The sequence below is a fragment of the Portunus trituberculatus genome, chromosome 32 (genome assembly GCF_017591435.1).
Source record: "Portunus trituberculatus isolate SZX2019 chromosome 32, ASM1759143v1, whole genome shotgun sequence".
Taxonomy (NCBI): domain Eukaryota; kingdom Metazoa; phylum Arthropoda; class Malacostraca; order Decapoda; family Portunidae; genus Portunus; species Portunus trituberculatus.
The window spans coordinates 5503182-5515383 of NC_059286.1; the positions used below are offsets into that span (position 1 = coordinate 5503182).

The following is a 12202-nucleotide window of genomic DNA, read 5'->3' on the forward strand; positions in this document are numbered from 1 at the left end:
AGGAGGAAGGTTATTGGAAATGCTAAACAAGGCTAAAGGGAGAACGAGGGTGAATGTTACCGAGGATGAGTTGAGAGGGAGAGGAATATTCTCTCTCTCTCTCTCTCTCTCTCTCTCTCTCTCTCTCTCGAGTGTAGCATCCTCCAGATCACATTTCTGTACACGAGAGAGAGAGAGAGAGAGAGAGAGAGAGAGAGAGAGAGAGAGAGAGAGAGAGAGAGAGAGAGAGAGAGAGAGAGTGATTGAGTGAGTGAGTGTCTGTGTGTGTGTGTCCGTCCTTGCCTTGTTCTCGTCCTCTGCCTCAGGTCACCACTTCTTAAAATCAAATCCCTTTTTTTCTGTTTTTCTCCTCCGAACAAACTTTTCTTTTCCTCCTTTTTTTTCCATCCTCTTTTGTTCTAGCGTGTATTTGGGGACTTTTTTTTTGAGGAGAGTTGTGAAGTATTGTCGAGTTTTGAGTGGTGGTCGATGTTGCCGTTGTTTTTGGTTGTTTGACATTCTTCCTCTTTCGTTGTCTTTTTTTCTTGTTTTTACTCCTGGTGTAACTGTTGTTGTTGTTGTTATTGCTGTTGTTGCTGCTGTATTATTTTTATTATTGTCATAGTTAAAATTTCCACTTTCGTGTTGTTAATCTATTAATCTTTATATTCATTTATTTATTCATTTGCTGTTTTTTTTTTTCTACTTTTTGGTTGGTGTTGCTGTTGCTGTATGTTCTATCACTTCATCGTCTTCCCAGTAGCTCTAAAACATTCCTCTTCTTATTTTCATTATTTACAAACTCTTAATTTCTTGACCAACCTCAACACCATTATTTCATTGTCATCCTTTCTTCATCATCCTTAATTAACCAAACTTTTCCTTCCAGTTTCTTTAATTATCCTTCTCTTATTCACAGAACGAGATATGTTCAATTTTTAATCCCATACATATACATTTTCTCTGTCTTTTGGGAGGGAAACAAATACTAATATTCACATGGACCTTTGATACAACATTTAATTAAGAAGGAAAGTCCCCCTCGGCCCCAGCAGGTAGGCTCAGGTACAAAGTTTTACCTGTGAAGCGCGTCCTTTCCGGAGTCTCACAATGGGAAGGAATAAAGCTGTGCAAAAGATCGGAACAAACCAGGAAGAAACAGGTTGCCTTGTTGGGAGGAGGAGGAGGAGGAGGAGGAGGAGGAGGAGGAGGAGAGAAACAGGTGTAAAAGCAGAGGAACGAGATGTAAAGAAAGGAAGAGGAGGAGGAGGGGAATGAAAAAATACTAGACGTAATATTAGGTATATGTAGCTCTGGGCAATTTTCTCCTGGTTCTTCGCTTCGTATATCTCTCTCTCTCTCTCTCTCTCTCTCTCTCTCTCTCTCTCTGTGGGTCAATATTTCACATGCTCAGTAGTCTTTTGTAAGCACAGGACACAAGTACTAAGGCCAAGAGTCGTCTAAGTTAGTTTGAGGGAGCAGTGCCCCTGGAGTGGGTACAAGGATGCGTGAGTTGTGTATATATTTTGTATGTAAAAATATGGACAAGTAACTTTTCTTACGAGTACTTTCCAGGACTTTCAAGGAAGGAGTATCAAGTTTCTTTAAGACGTAAATTCGCCCTTGATGTTGTTCTTGTTTTTTTTCTAAATTTTGAGTGATTTTTTTGTTGGCTTTCTTTTGTCTAGTAATGTTATTTAACCTGCGTTTATGTAATTTAAGTAGAAATAAATGTGAATGTATATTTATTGTGTATCATTGTAGAATTTTGGTGTATAAACAGATTATACATTTTTTTTCCAAAGTTGAATTACAGATATAAAAATGACACTTCAAAATGCACAGTTAAGTATAATCAATCACCTCAGACCAAAATTTAGTCAACATGGTAACATTTATTCTAATTCTCACGTGAAATCCTATAACCTGAAACTAAAGGACGTTAATGTTACTAATCACACTCTAATCTAAATACCAAGAACAGAAACCAATAACTCTAAACACAACGACACTCTCAATCACTGTCAACCCAAGATATGCCAACTCAACAACATTTTCTCCTCTTGTCGAATGAAATCTCAAAATCAAACACCAGAAATGAAATCTTTAGAATGGGAGAAGCTAGGAATCAGTACCGCCATTCAGACTCTTTTGTGTGACTGCTGGAGGGTGCTTGGGTGGTGGTGGTGGTGGTGGTGGTGGTCAACAAGAAGCCTCCCTTTGTTTTCACCTGGCTGTGGAGAGGTGGAGGGCGTGGCGTCTGTTGGAGCAGTAGGAGAGGAGACCAAGAGAGAGAACGTTAAGAGGGGAGAAGTTTTGGAGAGTAGAAGCTGAGAGAGGGAGGGACAGGAGGGAGCTTGGAGACAGGATAGTAGGAGGAGGAGGAAGAGGAAGAGATGGAAGGAGGATAGTTTCATGTTTCTTATTTCTTTATTGAATATTGAATAACTTGCGTTTCTCCCTTTCTTTTCTCTTTTTTGTTCTTTTTGTTTTTTTTTTCTTTTGTTTTCTTTTTTCTTTTCTTCTTGTCCTTATCCTCGTCCTTCCTCGTCCCTCCTCGTCCTCCTCCTCCTCCTCCTCCTCCTCCTCCTCCTCCTCCTCCTCCTCCTCCTCCTCCTCCTCCTCCTCCTCCTCCTCCTCCTCCTCCTGCAACAAAAAAGAAGAGTTAAGATAATCCCCTACAATCACTCACCATTACTCATATCTCACCATCAATTCTTCTTGCTCACCAAAACTCACCAACCCCACCCCAGCCAATCCAAGCCAATCCAAGCCAACCCGAGCCAAGCCAAGCCAAGCCAAGCCAAGCCAAGCCGAATCAAGCCGAGTCCTGTCCAGCAGAGTTTTCTTTCTCCCACGTCATTCTTTGTAGCTATGATGCGTTCCAGAGGTGCAATCATCATCACCAGTGCTCGTTACACCATCCAGTCACCATCAGTCATAGTCCCCAACGTCGTTAAGTCCCAGTAGCTCGTCACCATCACTCCGTCACTGTCAGCCTCGCCACCAGGGCAGCGGTATTGTGACAGGTAGAATAGAAGGGAGTTTTGTGCGTTACTTTCTAGTGGGGGTCCTCTTGTGTCTTGTCTTTGATGTTGTCGCTGTTCTTCGCTTATTTCTCCTTTTTTTTTCTCTCTCTCTCTTCTCTGTCTGTCTGTCTTAATCTTTTTCTCTCTGTCTCCGTTTCTGTGTCTCTCTCTCTTTTTCTGTCTCTCTCAGTTTCTCTCTCTTTCTCTCTCTCTCTCTCTCTCTCTCTCTGCCTCTCCATCCTGCCATTAACTTCCATTCCCACATTCCTCTTCGCTTCCCTCTTGAGCCTCCACCCTCTGCCTCCCTTGCCTCAAAAACCATCATTCCCATCTCTCCCACCATTATCTCCTCCCTCCTTCTCATCCCTTATCAGTAGGAGGAGGTTTTGGGAGCTACTAAATTAAGTAACGTGATTTTCACCTTCAGCAGCAGGTGTGTGGGAAGAAATGGCCAATATACACACCAGGAAATGGACTCACGCTGGCCATTGTGCTCAAGGAAAGGGAGATTATGTAGGTCTATTTCAGATTAATTTGGGGTAATCTTACTACTTACGTGATTCGCCTGGTATGGATTGATTCAAAAGGGTAAATAAAGTGGGGTGGGTATATCGTTTCTCTCTTTCTCTCTCTTCTTTTCTAAGGTGAAGATGGTTAAAAGAGTAAAGAAAAAAAAACTCCAGGAAATGTAATGTAAAGTTTCTACTCGGTTTATATTCAGGTAAAGACAGATAAAAAGATGCTTAAGGGAGTGTAATATTTGGAAATGTATGTTGTCTTAAAAAAAAAAAAGTCTCATAGAATTTATAATCTTTGTAGAATTTAGTTTTTTTTTTTCGTTTCCATCTGAAGACGAATAAAACTGAAACACAAATCTCTGAAACTTTCATTCGGTGTGGTTGTGTTACGTGAGATTCAGTTTTCACACACTCCACCATATATACAGCAACAGATAAAGAAATACAAAATAATGAGGTGCTGTTCATAAGGAAAAGCTTTTGGAATCCTGTTAGCCTTGGTTCTCGAAATCGTGGGCAGTATTGCGTCACGCGGGTCTTAATCCACTGGTGACGGGCGGACAGGTGGGCGAGACAGCCTGAGCCACGTAAACTCCACTAATTGACGTGGGAGGTGCGGGAATTGGTGTAAAGCTTCGACTTGTGGGGCAGGAGGCACTGGTTGTGGCGGCCGTAGTGGTCGTGGTGGTTGTGGTGGTGGTAGTGGCGGTGGTGGTGTGGGTGGTGGTGGTAGGAAGTTTCTGCGGTAGGAACTCTTCGTTGGAAATATAAAGATGCAGAGAAGAACACAATGGTTACATATAATATTGCTACAGCTTCCTATCTTCATTACATACGCTAAACTTTGCCCTTATATTCTTATACATAGAGACTAGTAAGTTTGAAAGATAACCAGTAGTCATTGACACACACACACACACACACACACACACACACACACACACACACACACACACACACACACACACACCTTCATCAGGAGAGAGTGAAGGCGTACAAAAAAGTAAAAAAAAAAAAAGGGGAGGGAGGGTGAATGAAGGTAAATTGTATTCTGTGCTGGTGGTGGCTGTTTGTTATTCCCCGTCGCTGTGTGTGAGGGGGACGCTATTTACCAAATCCCCCTCTTCGTGTTTGTCTGTTAACACTTACGCGATAAGAGAGGGAGAGGGGGAGGGTGTGGGAACGCTCCAGGCAGCCACACAGGTAAGCTCAGTCGGCCAGGTGTGATGTGGGGGATTTACGAGCTTTAGGTCAATTTCTATCATCGCAGGTAAGGGTGAAGGCAGATGAGAGAGAGAGAGAGAGAGAGAGAGAGAGAGAGAGAGAGAGAGAGAGAGAGAATAAAATAGAAAAAAAATGACAGAGAAAAGAAAACGAGAGATAGGAAAAGACTGAGAACCAGAAAGATAGAAACTATGAAGACATTTTTTGTGGAAGTGGTGTGAGAGAGAGAGAGAGAGAGAGAGAGAGAGAGAGAGAGAGAGAGAGAGAGAGAGAGAGAGAATGGCAATATGTAAAAGTCATTCACTCGTATCTTTATTCACAAAATATTATAAATAAAATACGATACATCCTTTCCACTGCGTGACAGAAAAAAAATATATACATGAACCATCCAGTAATAAGAAAATAAAAAAAAAAGTCATGCCCTGTAAATATAAGGCAAAAAAAAAAAAACTTACCCTAACATTACCTAACAGTACTATATACATACACATCCATTTCCGCACTACCAGGTACAGAGAGAAAAAAAGAGAAAAAAATAAATATAACGGAGTGCAAACAGAATAACCGAACATCATATTCCGATAAAGGTACAATAAAGAACACGTAAAAATGACCCACCGAGACATCAATACCACACACTATTATGCTCCTTTGTTCGGGGACGTGAGCGGATTCAAAGGGCAACAGGCAGAGTCGATACACGCTTCTCCCTCCGCGGTATTCTAACAAAGGGATTACACGTCTTAGCCGAGTCATACAGGGCGTCAAACAGATCCTTACAGAGGACGGCATTTGGACAAACACTCGGCAGCGCGACACAATAGCAGCGTGGTGAGTCTTTCGTGAGTTTAGGAATGGCCAGGAACCCTCCCCGTCTGGCCAAACACTCAGGGATGCGCTAAGTGGTGAGAAACGCAAGATGAACGTCTCCTCTCGTCTTCTCTCACCGCCCCGTGATAACAAAGACACAGTATCTCTCTCTTGTGGTCCTGTGGGGTGAATGCTTCCTTCCTGCTTTCTATTCTTCCTTTCTTCCTTCTTTCTATTCTTTCTTCCTTCCTTCCTTCTTCCTTTCTTCTTTCCTTTAGTTGTGTAAATATCAAGTCCCCATTTGCTGTTTTTTTTCTCGGATCCCATCTCTGTAACGTGAGCTATTTTAATGGACTATAATTCATTACCGTTACTACTATTACCGCTGTTTCTGCTATTACTACTACTACTACTACTACTACTACTACTACTACTACTACTACTACTACTGCTACTGCTACTGCTACTGCTACTACTAATAATAATACTACCACCACTACTACTACTACTACCACTACTGTTCCTACCACGACTAGTACATTTTGAAATTAATTTCTATTTATTAAATTTTTGGGTCAAGATCATATATATTCAACTGAAAAATTCAGTTGAATTTGAAATGTCCTTTATTTATTTATTGAAATGGAAAAATGCATTCGTATTCACATTTTTTCTCCTGTTATATTGTCACATTTCATTTTTTTTTTTTCCTCCTTGGGTGTACATGTACTTAAACAATTCAATACTTTGGAAGATAGTTAATTGCAACTCACATAGATTCAGGTACACAAACTATTACATTCACCTCCATTATTAAATATCATCACTAGTATTTTCTCTCAGTACTAATAACACCAAAGATAAATATTATTAAATCCCCGCTTCTAATCTTAACATTCGAATGGATTACTTCTTTAAATCAAGGAGCAGATCATGTCCATTAGAGGCAAGATGAGTGAGTGGCTTGCATCAACATGTAAATCTAGACATGGTAATATAAACAACACATGTAATGGAGCGAGCCATGCCGTGCAGCCTCTGAGCAAGTGAGTTCCCGTCCCTCCAAAATACACAAGTTGGTATGAGAAAATGTGAAAGGATGGCGTCTCTTTCTAAGTTATGGAGATTTGCTTATGGAGTTTCAGATACCGTGCGTCTTACTTAAGCCTCAGCGGAGCCCTTTTGCTCCAGACTCAGATAAAAGAAAGACGTATTTCAGGGATTCGCCAAATGACATCGAGGTGTGTGTGTGTGTGTGTGTGTGTGTGTGTGTGTGTGTGTGTGTGTGTGTGTGTGTGTGTGTGTAAGTGAAAAAAAGGAGAAGGGATTGGAGAGAAAGGCAGGTAGAGAAAGGAAGGCAATACGAAAGAAAAGTGGAGAGATGGAGGGGATAGGAGAAGAAATACAACAACCATCACCGCCACATCCAACCACCTCCTCTACGACTACCACCACCACCACCACCACCACCACCACCACCACCACCTCCAATACCACTACCACTACCACTACCACTACCACTACTACTACTACTACTACTACTACTACTACCACCATTAACTAGTGATAGATAGATAGATAGATAGAGAGAGAGAGAGAGAGAGAGAGAGAGAGAGAGAGAGAGAGAGAGAGAGAGAGAGAGAGCAGCCACACAAAAGAGAAGGACCCGCAGCAAGGAATAATACTCTGGAATCTGCTATAGAGGATTTAATTACAAAGCATTACGGTCTTCCCTTGTGATCTGCCTCTCCCTCTCTCTCTCTCTCTCTTCTCTCTCTCCCTCTCCCTCTCCCTCGCCCTCTCCTCCCAACCTCCCTCTCCTTCCCTTTACCTCGTCTATCTCTCAATCCCACACCTGGCCTACGTTATCTTTTTCTAGGTAGGTTAGGTTAGGGTAGGTTAGGTTGGGATGAGTTAGGTTGGGTTCGATTTGGGTGCTCTTACGTGCAATGATTCTCTCTCTCTCTCTCTCTCTCTCTCTCTCTCTCTCTCTCTCTCTCTCTCTCTCTCTCTCTCTCTCTCTCTCTCTCTCTCTCTCTCTCTCTCTCTCTCTCTCTCTCTCTCTCTCTCTCTCTCTCTCTCTCTCTCTCTCTCTCTCTCTCTCTCTCTCTCTCTCTCTCAGTAACTTTCCTCAAAATCTCTGCAATTCTTCTGTAAGAAAAGCTTTCATTCTTGATTAATATATTCATTTATTCATTATCACTTTTAGGGTGAATGACAAACAACACTGCCTTTTCTTCCATCACTATGCCGTTGACCAGCTTCCTATTCACATAAAGAATAAAGAAAATAAATATACCCTTAACGAACTTCCTTGATTAACTCCCTTCACCAACAACCAATGAAAAACAACATAGATAATTAACCCAACTAATCCACACCGTCCTTCTCCCTCGCAGGATGTCTTGGTCTCGAAGTCTCCGATATAGAGGGTCCCAGCGTGGTCATGAACGGTTCGCAGGCCCAGCTCGTCCTGGATTGCAAGTACGATTTCACGGAAGAGAATGAGAAGAACGGGCTGGTTGTCAAGTGGTATTTTAAGAGAAAGCCCTTCCCAGTCTACCAGTGGATCCCTCCCAACAAACCTCAGGTAAGAACAGGTGTGACTGCTGGTGAAGGGAAAAATGAAGGAAAAATGGGAAGGAGAGAGGATGGAGAGTAAGATGTAAAGGAAAGGATAGGAAGGAGAGATGGAAAGGGGAAATGAAAAAAAAAGATTGAAGATTATGAAGAATATGGAGAAAATGGAAGTGAAAAGAGAAGAATGGAAGATGGTAAGGGAGAAGGGAGAGGAAGGAAAGACGACTAAAACAGAAAGATTGAAGGATAGGGATAGAACGAAAGAATGAAAGAAGAAAAGAAGAGGAAAGAAAGATTAAATGGAAATGAGGATAGAAGAAACTTTTGAAGGAAAGAAGAATAAGAAAGAAGAATAAGAAAGAAGAATAAGAAGGAAGATAGAAAGGAAAAAGAAATAGGAAAGAAAGATTGAAGTGGAGAAGGGATAGGATGAAAGATAAAAAGGAAAGACGAACAGGACTGAAAAGGAAACAAAGGTAGGAAATATGGAAAAGAGATAATGTGAGAGGTTAAACATGACGAGAGAGAGATAAAAAAAAAGAAAGAGATAGACCACGCTGTAGAAAACTTTCCTCCTCCACGCTGTAGGAAACTAAGTCCTTTTTAAGTTATGCTAATAGAGAAAAACAGGGAAACTTAAAGAAGGTCAGACGGAGAACGAGAAACTTGGCCAAGATAAACACAAAGTTCACATCACCTTTTTTCCCTTCCCTCGGTGTTTCAACTCCTCTGTAATGGATTCTGGTCGCCTCGTAGTACCATATCGAATACCTGGCGCCCCCCGTCTCTATATAAATACAAGAGGGACGCGTCTAACTGGATCCTGAGAACTTGCTAATGAAGGAGTTTTTTTTTTTTTTATTTACTGTTCCATCGAGTTTCCTTAGCCGTCTTCCCGCGACTCACACTCTCTCTCTCTCTCTCTCTCTCTCTCTCTCTCTCTCTCTCTCTCTCTCTCTCTCTCTCTCTCTCTCTCTCTCTCTCTCTCTCTCTCTCTCTCTCTCTCTCTCTCTCTCTCTCTCTCTCTCTCTCTCTCTCTCTCTCTCTCTCTCTCTCTCTCTCGCGAAAGATAGATAGATAGATAGTTTACTTTTTTTAAAACAGATAAGTGACAAAAATTATGGTATTCTTCCTTTGTTCCTTTGTGTTCCATTCCTCCTTTGCTCTCCATTCACTCACTCATAACGTAACGTGAAAGAAGCAACAAGAACCCAGCATGCTTTTCTCGTGAGAGTCTCGATGTAAAAGATACCGAGCCACTATTCCTTTCCATAAACATTTCTAATCTCCCGAGGTTTCCAATTAATTCAGCACTAACTTGCTCATCCACTTACTATCATCATTTTTAGAATACCAATATCAATCCCTCTAGTACCATGACGCGTTTCCATATACATTCTGCTTACTATTTGGTGATTTCATACAGCTTCAGATACGCATGTGGAGGATTGAAATAGAGAAGACTCTGGCCGTTAATCTTCTGATCTCCATAGACCCTTCCTAATGAAAATAAAATGGTCTAATCGTACACAAATCTTAAGGTAAAAATTTGTCCCAGTATCAAAGTGGTTAAAAAAACAGCTCATTGACACTAATAACCATCTCATGTTTTCATGTTACAGGTTCTTGGTATTTTGAAAGGGAGACTCAACCTGGACTACGAAGTTTCAGCTGATGAGTTCTCGAAGCACAGAGCACTAGCCATCATCAACCCCACCACGGAGCTCTCAGGGGAGTACACGTGCTGGATATCAACCTTCAACAGCGAGCACGTCAAGAGGAAAATGTTGACTATTTATGGTGAGTACTTGGCTTCCTATATGTGTGTGACCCTTTCAGTACATACACTTTGATTTTGATATTTTATAGGAAGACAAACTACTTTTTTTTTTTTACCTTTTCAGTACCATGGCGTGTTTTCATATCCATTCTGCTTATTATTTAGCGATTTTATACGGCTTCAGAAACTTGTGTGTTGGATTTGAATAGTGAAGACTCTGGTCATTAATCTTTTGACCATCATAGACCCTTCCTAATGCAAATAAATCGTCTAATCGTACCCAAAAATCATGGTAATAATGTTCCTCAGTAGTGGAAGGGTTAATCAAAGATCGCAAACTTTGAACTGAATATGAACACGGTGTACCAACGCAACATTGATAGTAACATCAACAAAAAATAAGGCGATAGAAGATATTATTGACAACATACCTCATCCTTAAACACAGTCTTCAGTACAGCTGCATCTATAGCAAGACAAACTATTACATCTTACTCATATATCACAAACTTAAGCCAGGATTTGAACATGGTATACCAACGCAACATCGATAGTAACACCAACGGAAAATGAGGCGATAGAAGACAATATTGACAACATACCACATCCACACACACAGTCTTCGGTACAAATGCATCGATTTAGTATTCCATAGGAAGATAAACTATTATATTATAATCATATAACCAGAATTTAAACACGATGCATTAAACAAGCATCGATAGTAACTTCAACGAAAAAGGAAGAGATAGAAGATAATACTGACAACATCCTTCATCCACACACACAGTCTTCAGTACGAATGAGGTCATTTAGTATTCTATAGGAAGAAAAACTATTACATTTTATTCACATAACCCAAACTTGAACCATAATTTAACCCCGATACATTAACCAAGCATCGAGAGTAACACCAACGAAAGAGGAAAGAATAAAAGATAACATTGGTAAGACAACACGATACACACCAACGCACCAACACAAAAACGGAAGAGAAAGGAATAGAAAATAACATTAGTGACATCACTCCGCCACACACACACACACACACACACACACACACACACACACACACACACACACACACACACACACACACACACACACACACACACACACACACACACACACACACACACACACACACACACACACACAAAAGGAAAGAATCAGCATTGCAATACACCAAAGGACATAAAGCGGCGGTCATTTCTAGCGATGGTGGTAATGAACTGTTGGTACTGGGAATGTTATTTTGAGGTCATTCTGAGTATTAATAAACCTTTGACACCGCGACCACCAAACACCGGGTGAATAGTAATGAAAATGAGCCCATCAGAATCACTCATCACTGGACTCATCAGAAACTCCTATAAACGTGTGTGTGTGTGTGTGTGTGTGTGTGTGTGTGTGTGTGCGGAATTATTTGAGAGACAGAGAGAGAGAGAGAGAGAGAGAGAGAGAGAGAGAGAGAGAGAGAGAGAGAGAGAGAGAGAGAGAGAGAGATGGATAGTGAGTTGTGTGTGTGTGTGTGTGTGTGTGTGTGTGTGTGTGTGTGTGTGTGTGTGTGTTTGGGCATCTCTTTGTTCGAATCCGTGGGCGTTAAGGATTAACAGTGAACAATGCCATTTTATGAACAAAAAATGCCACGTAATTTGTTTGTGTGCGCGAATGTTGGCTGTGATTTTGCGTTCGTGTAATATAAATTGAATGACAAAAGACTCCCAAAAGGTTGGCGAGCGCAAAATAACTGGATTTCCACCGGGATTACGTACGCCTCGGGACCAACTCTCTCTCTCTCTCTCTCTCTCTCTCTCTCTCTCTCTCTCTCTCTCTTAGTTACTGAAATGAAAGGAATGACGTAACACAAGGAAAAGCTGCGATAAAGACAAAAAAGACGCAGACTGTCACTAAATGAAATGTAAACAGCGAGAGAGAGAGAGAGAGAGAGAGAGAGAGAGAGAGAGAGAGAGAGAGAGAGAGAGAGAGAGAAACAGAAACCATTGAGGAACAGCGCAAAGGGAGCAAAGTAGCAGCAAGCAGCGTATAGGAGTGCAAAGGAGCAAGGCGTGGGGGTAGGAAAGCAGCGTTATGTCAAAGGAACGAAAGACCACGAGAACAAAGACACCAAAGGCTCAGAATCACGTGACCACTTCAGCTGATCAAGTGACTGGCGGGGAAGCGAAATCCCACTGCGCTGATTGGGTCCAGACGGCGCGCGTGAATAGCCAATCATATGGTAATTTTGCCATCAACTCTGAACGCCTAATAAAACAGGA

General features: G+C 41.4%; 1 protein-coding gene across 3 annotated transcripts in view; it reads left to right on the forward strand.

Annotated features, from left to right (window-relative positions):
- LOC123511859 overlaps nucleotides 1-12202 on the forward strand; it is a 298637-nt gene that overhangs the window by 221000 nt on the left and 65435 nt on the right. For all 3 annotated transcript variants that reach the window (XM_045267909.1, XM_045267911.1, XM_045267910.1), the window contains exons 2-3: nucleotides 7963-8153; nucleotides 9766-9943. In XM_045267909.1, the coding sequence (XP_045123844.1) occupies nucleotides 7963-8153; nucleotides 9766-9943 (369 nt within the window). The remainder of the gene's footprint in view (nucleotides 1-7962; nucleotides 8154-9765; nucleotides 9944-12202) is intronic.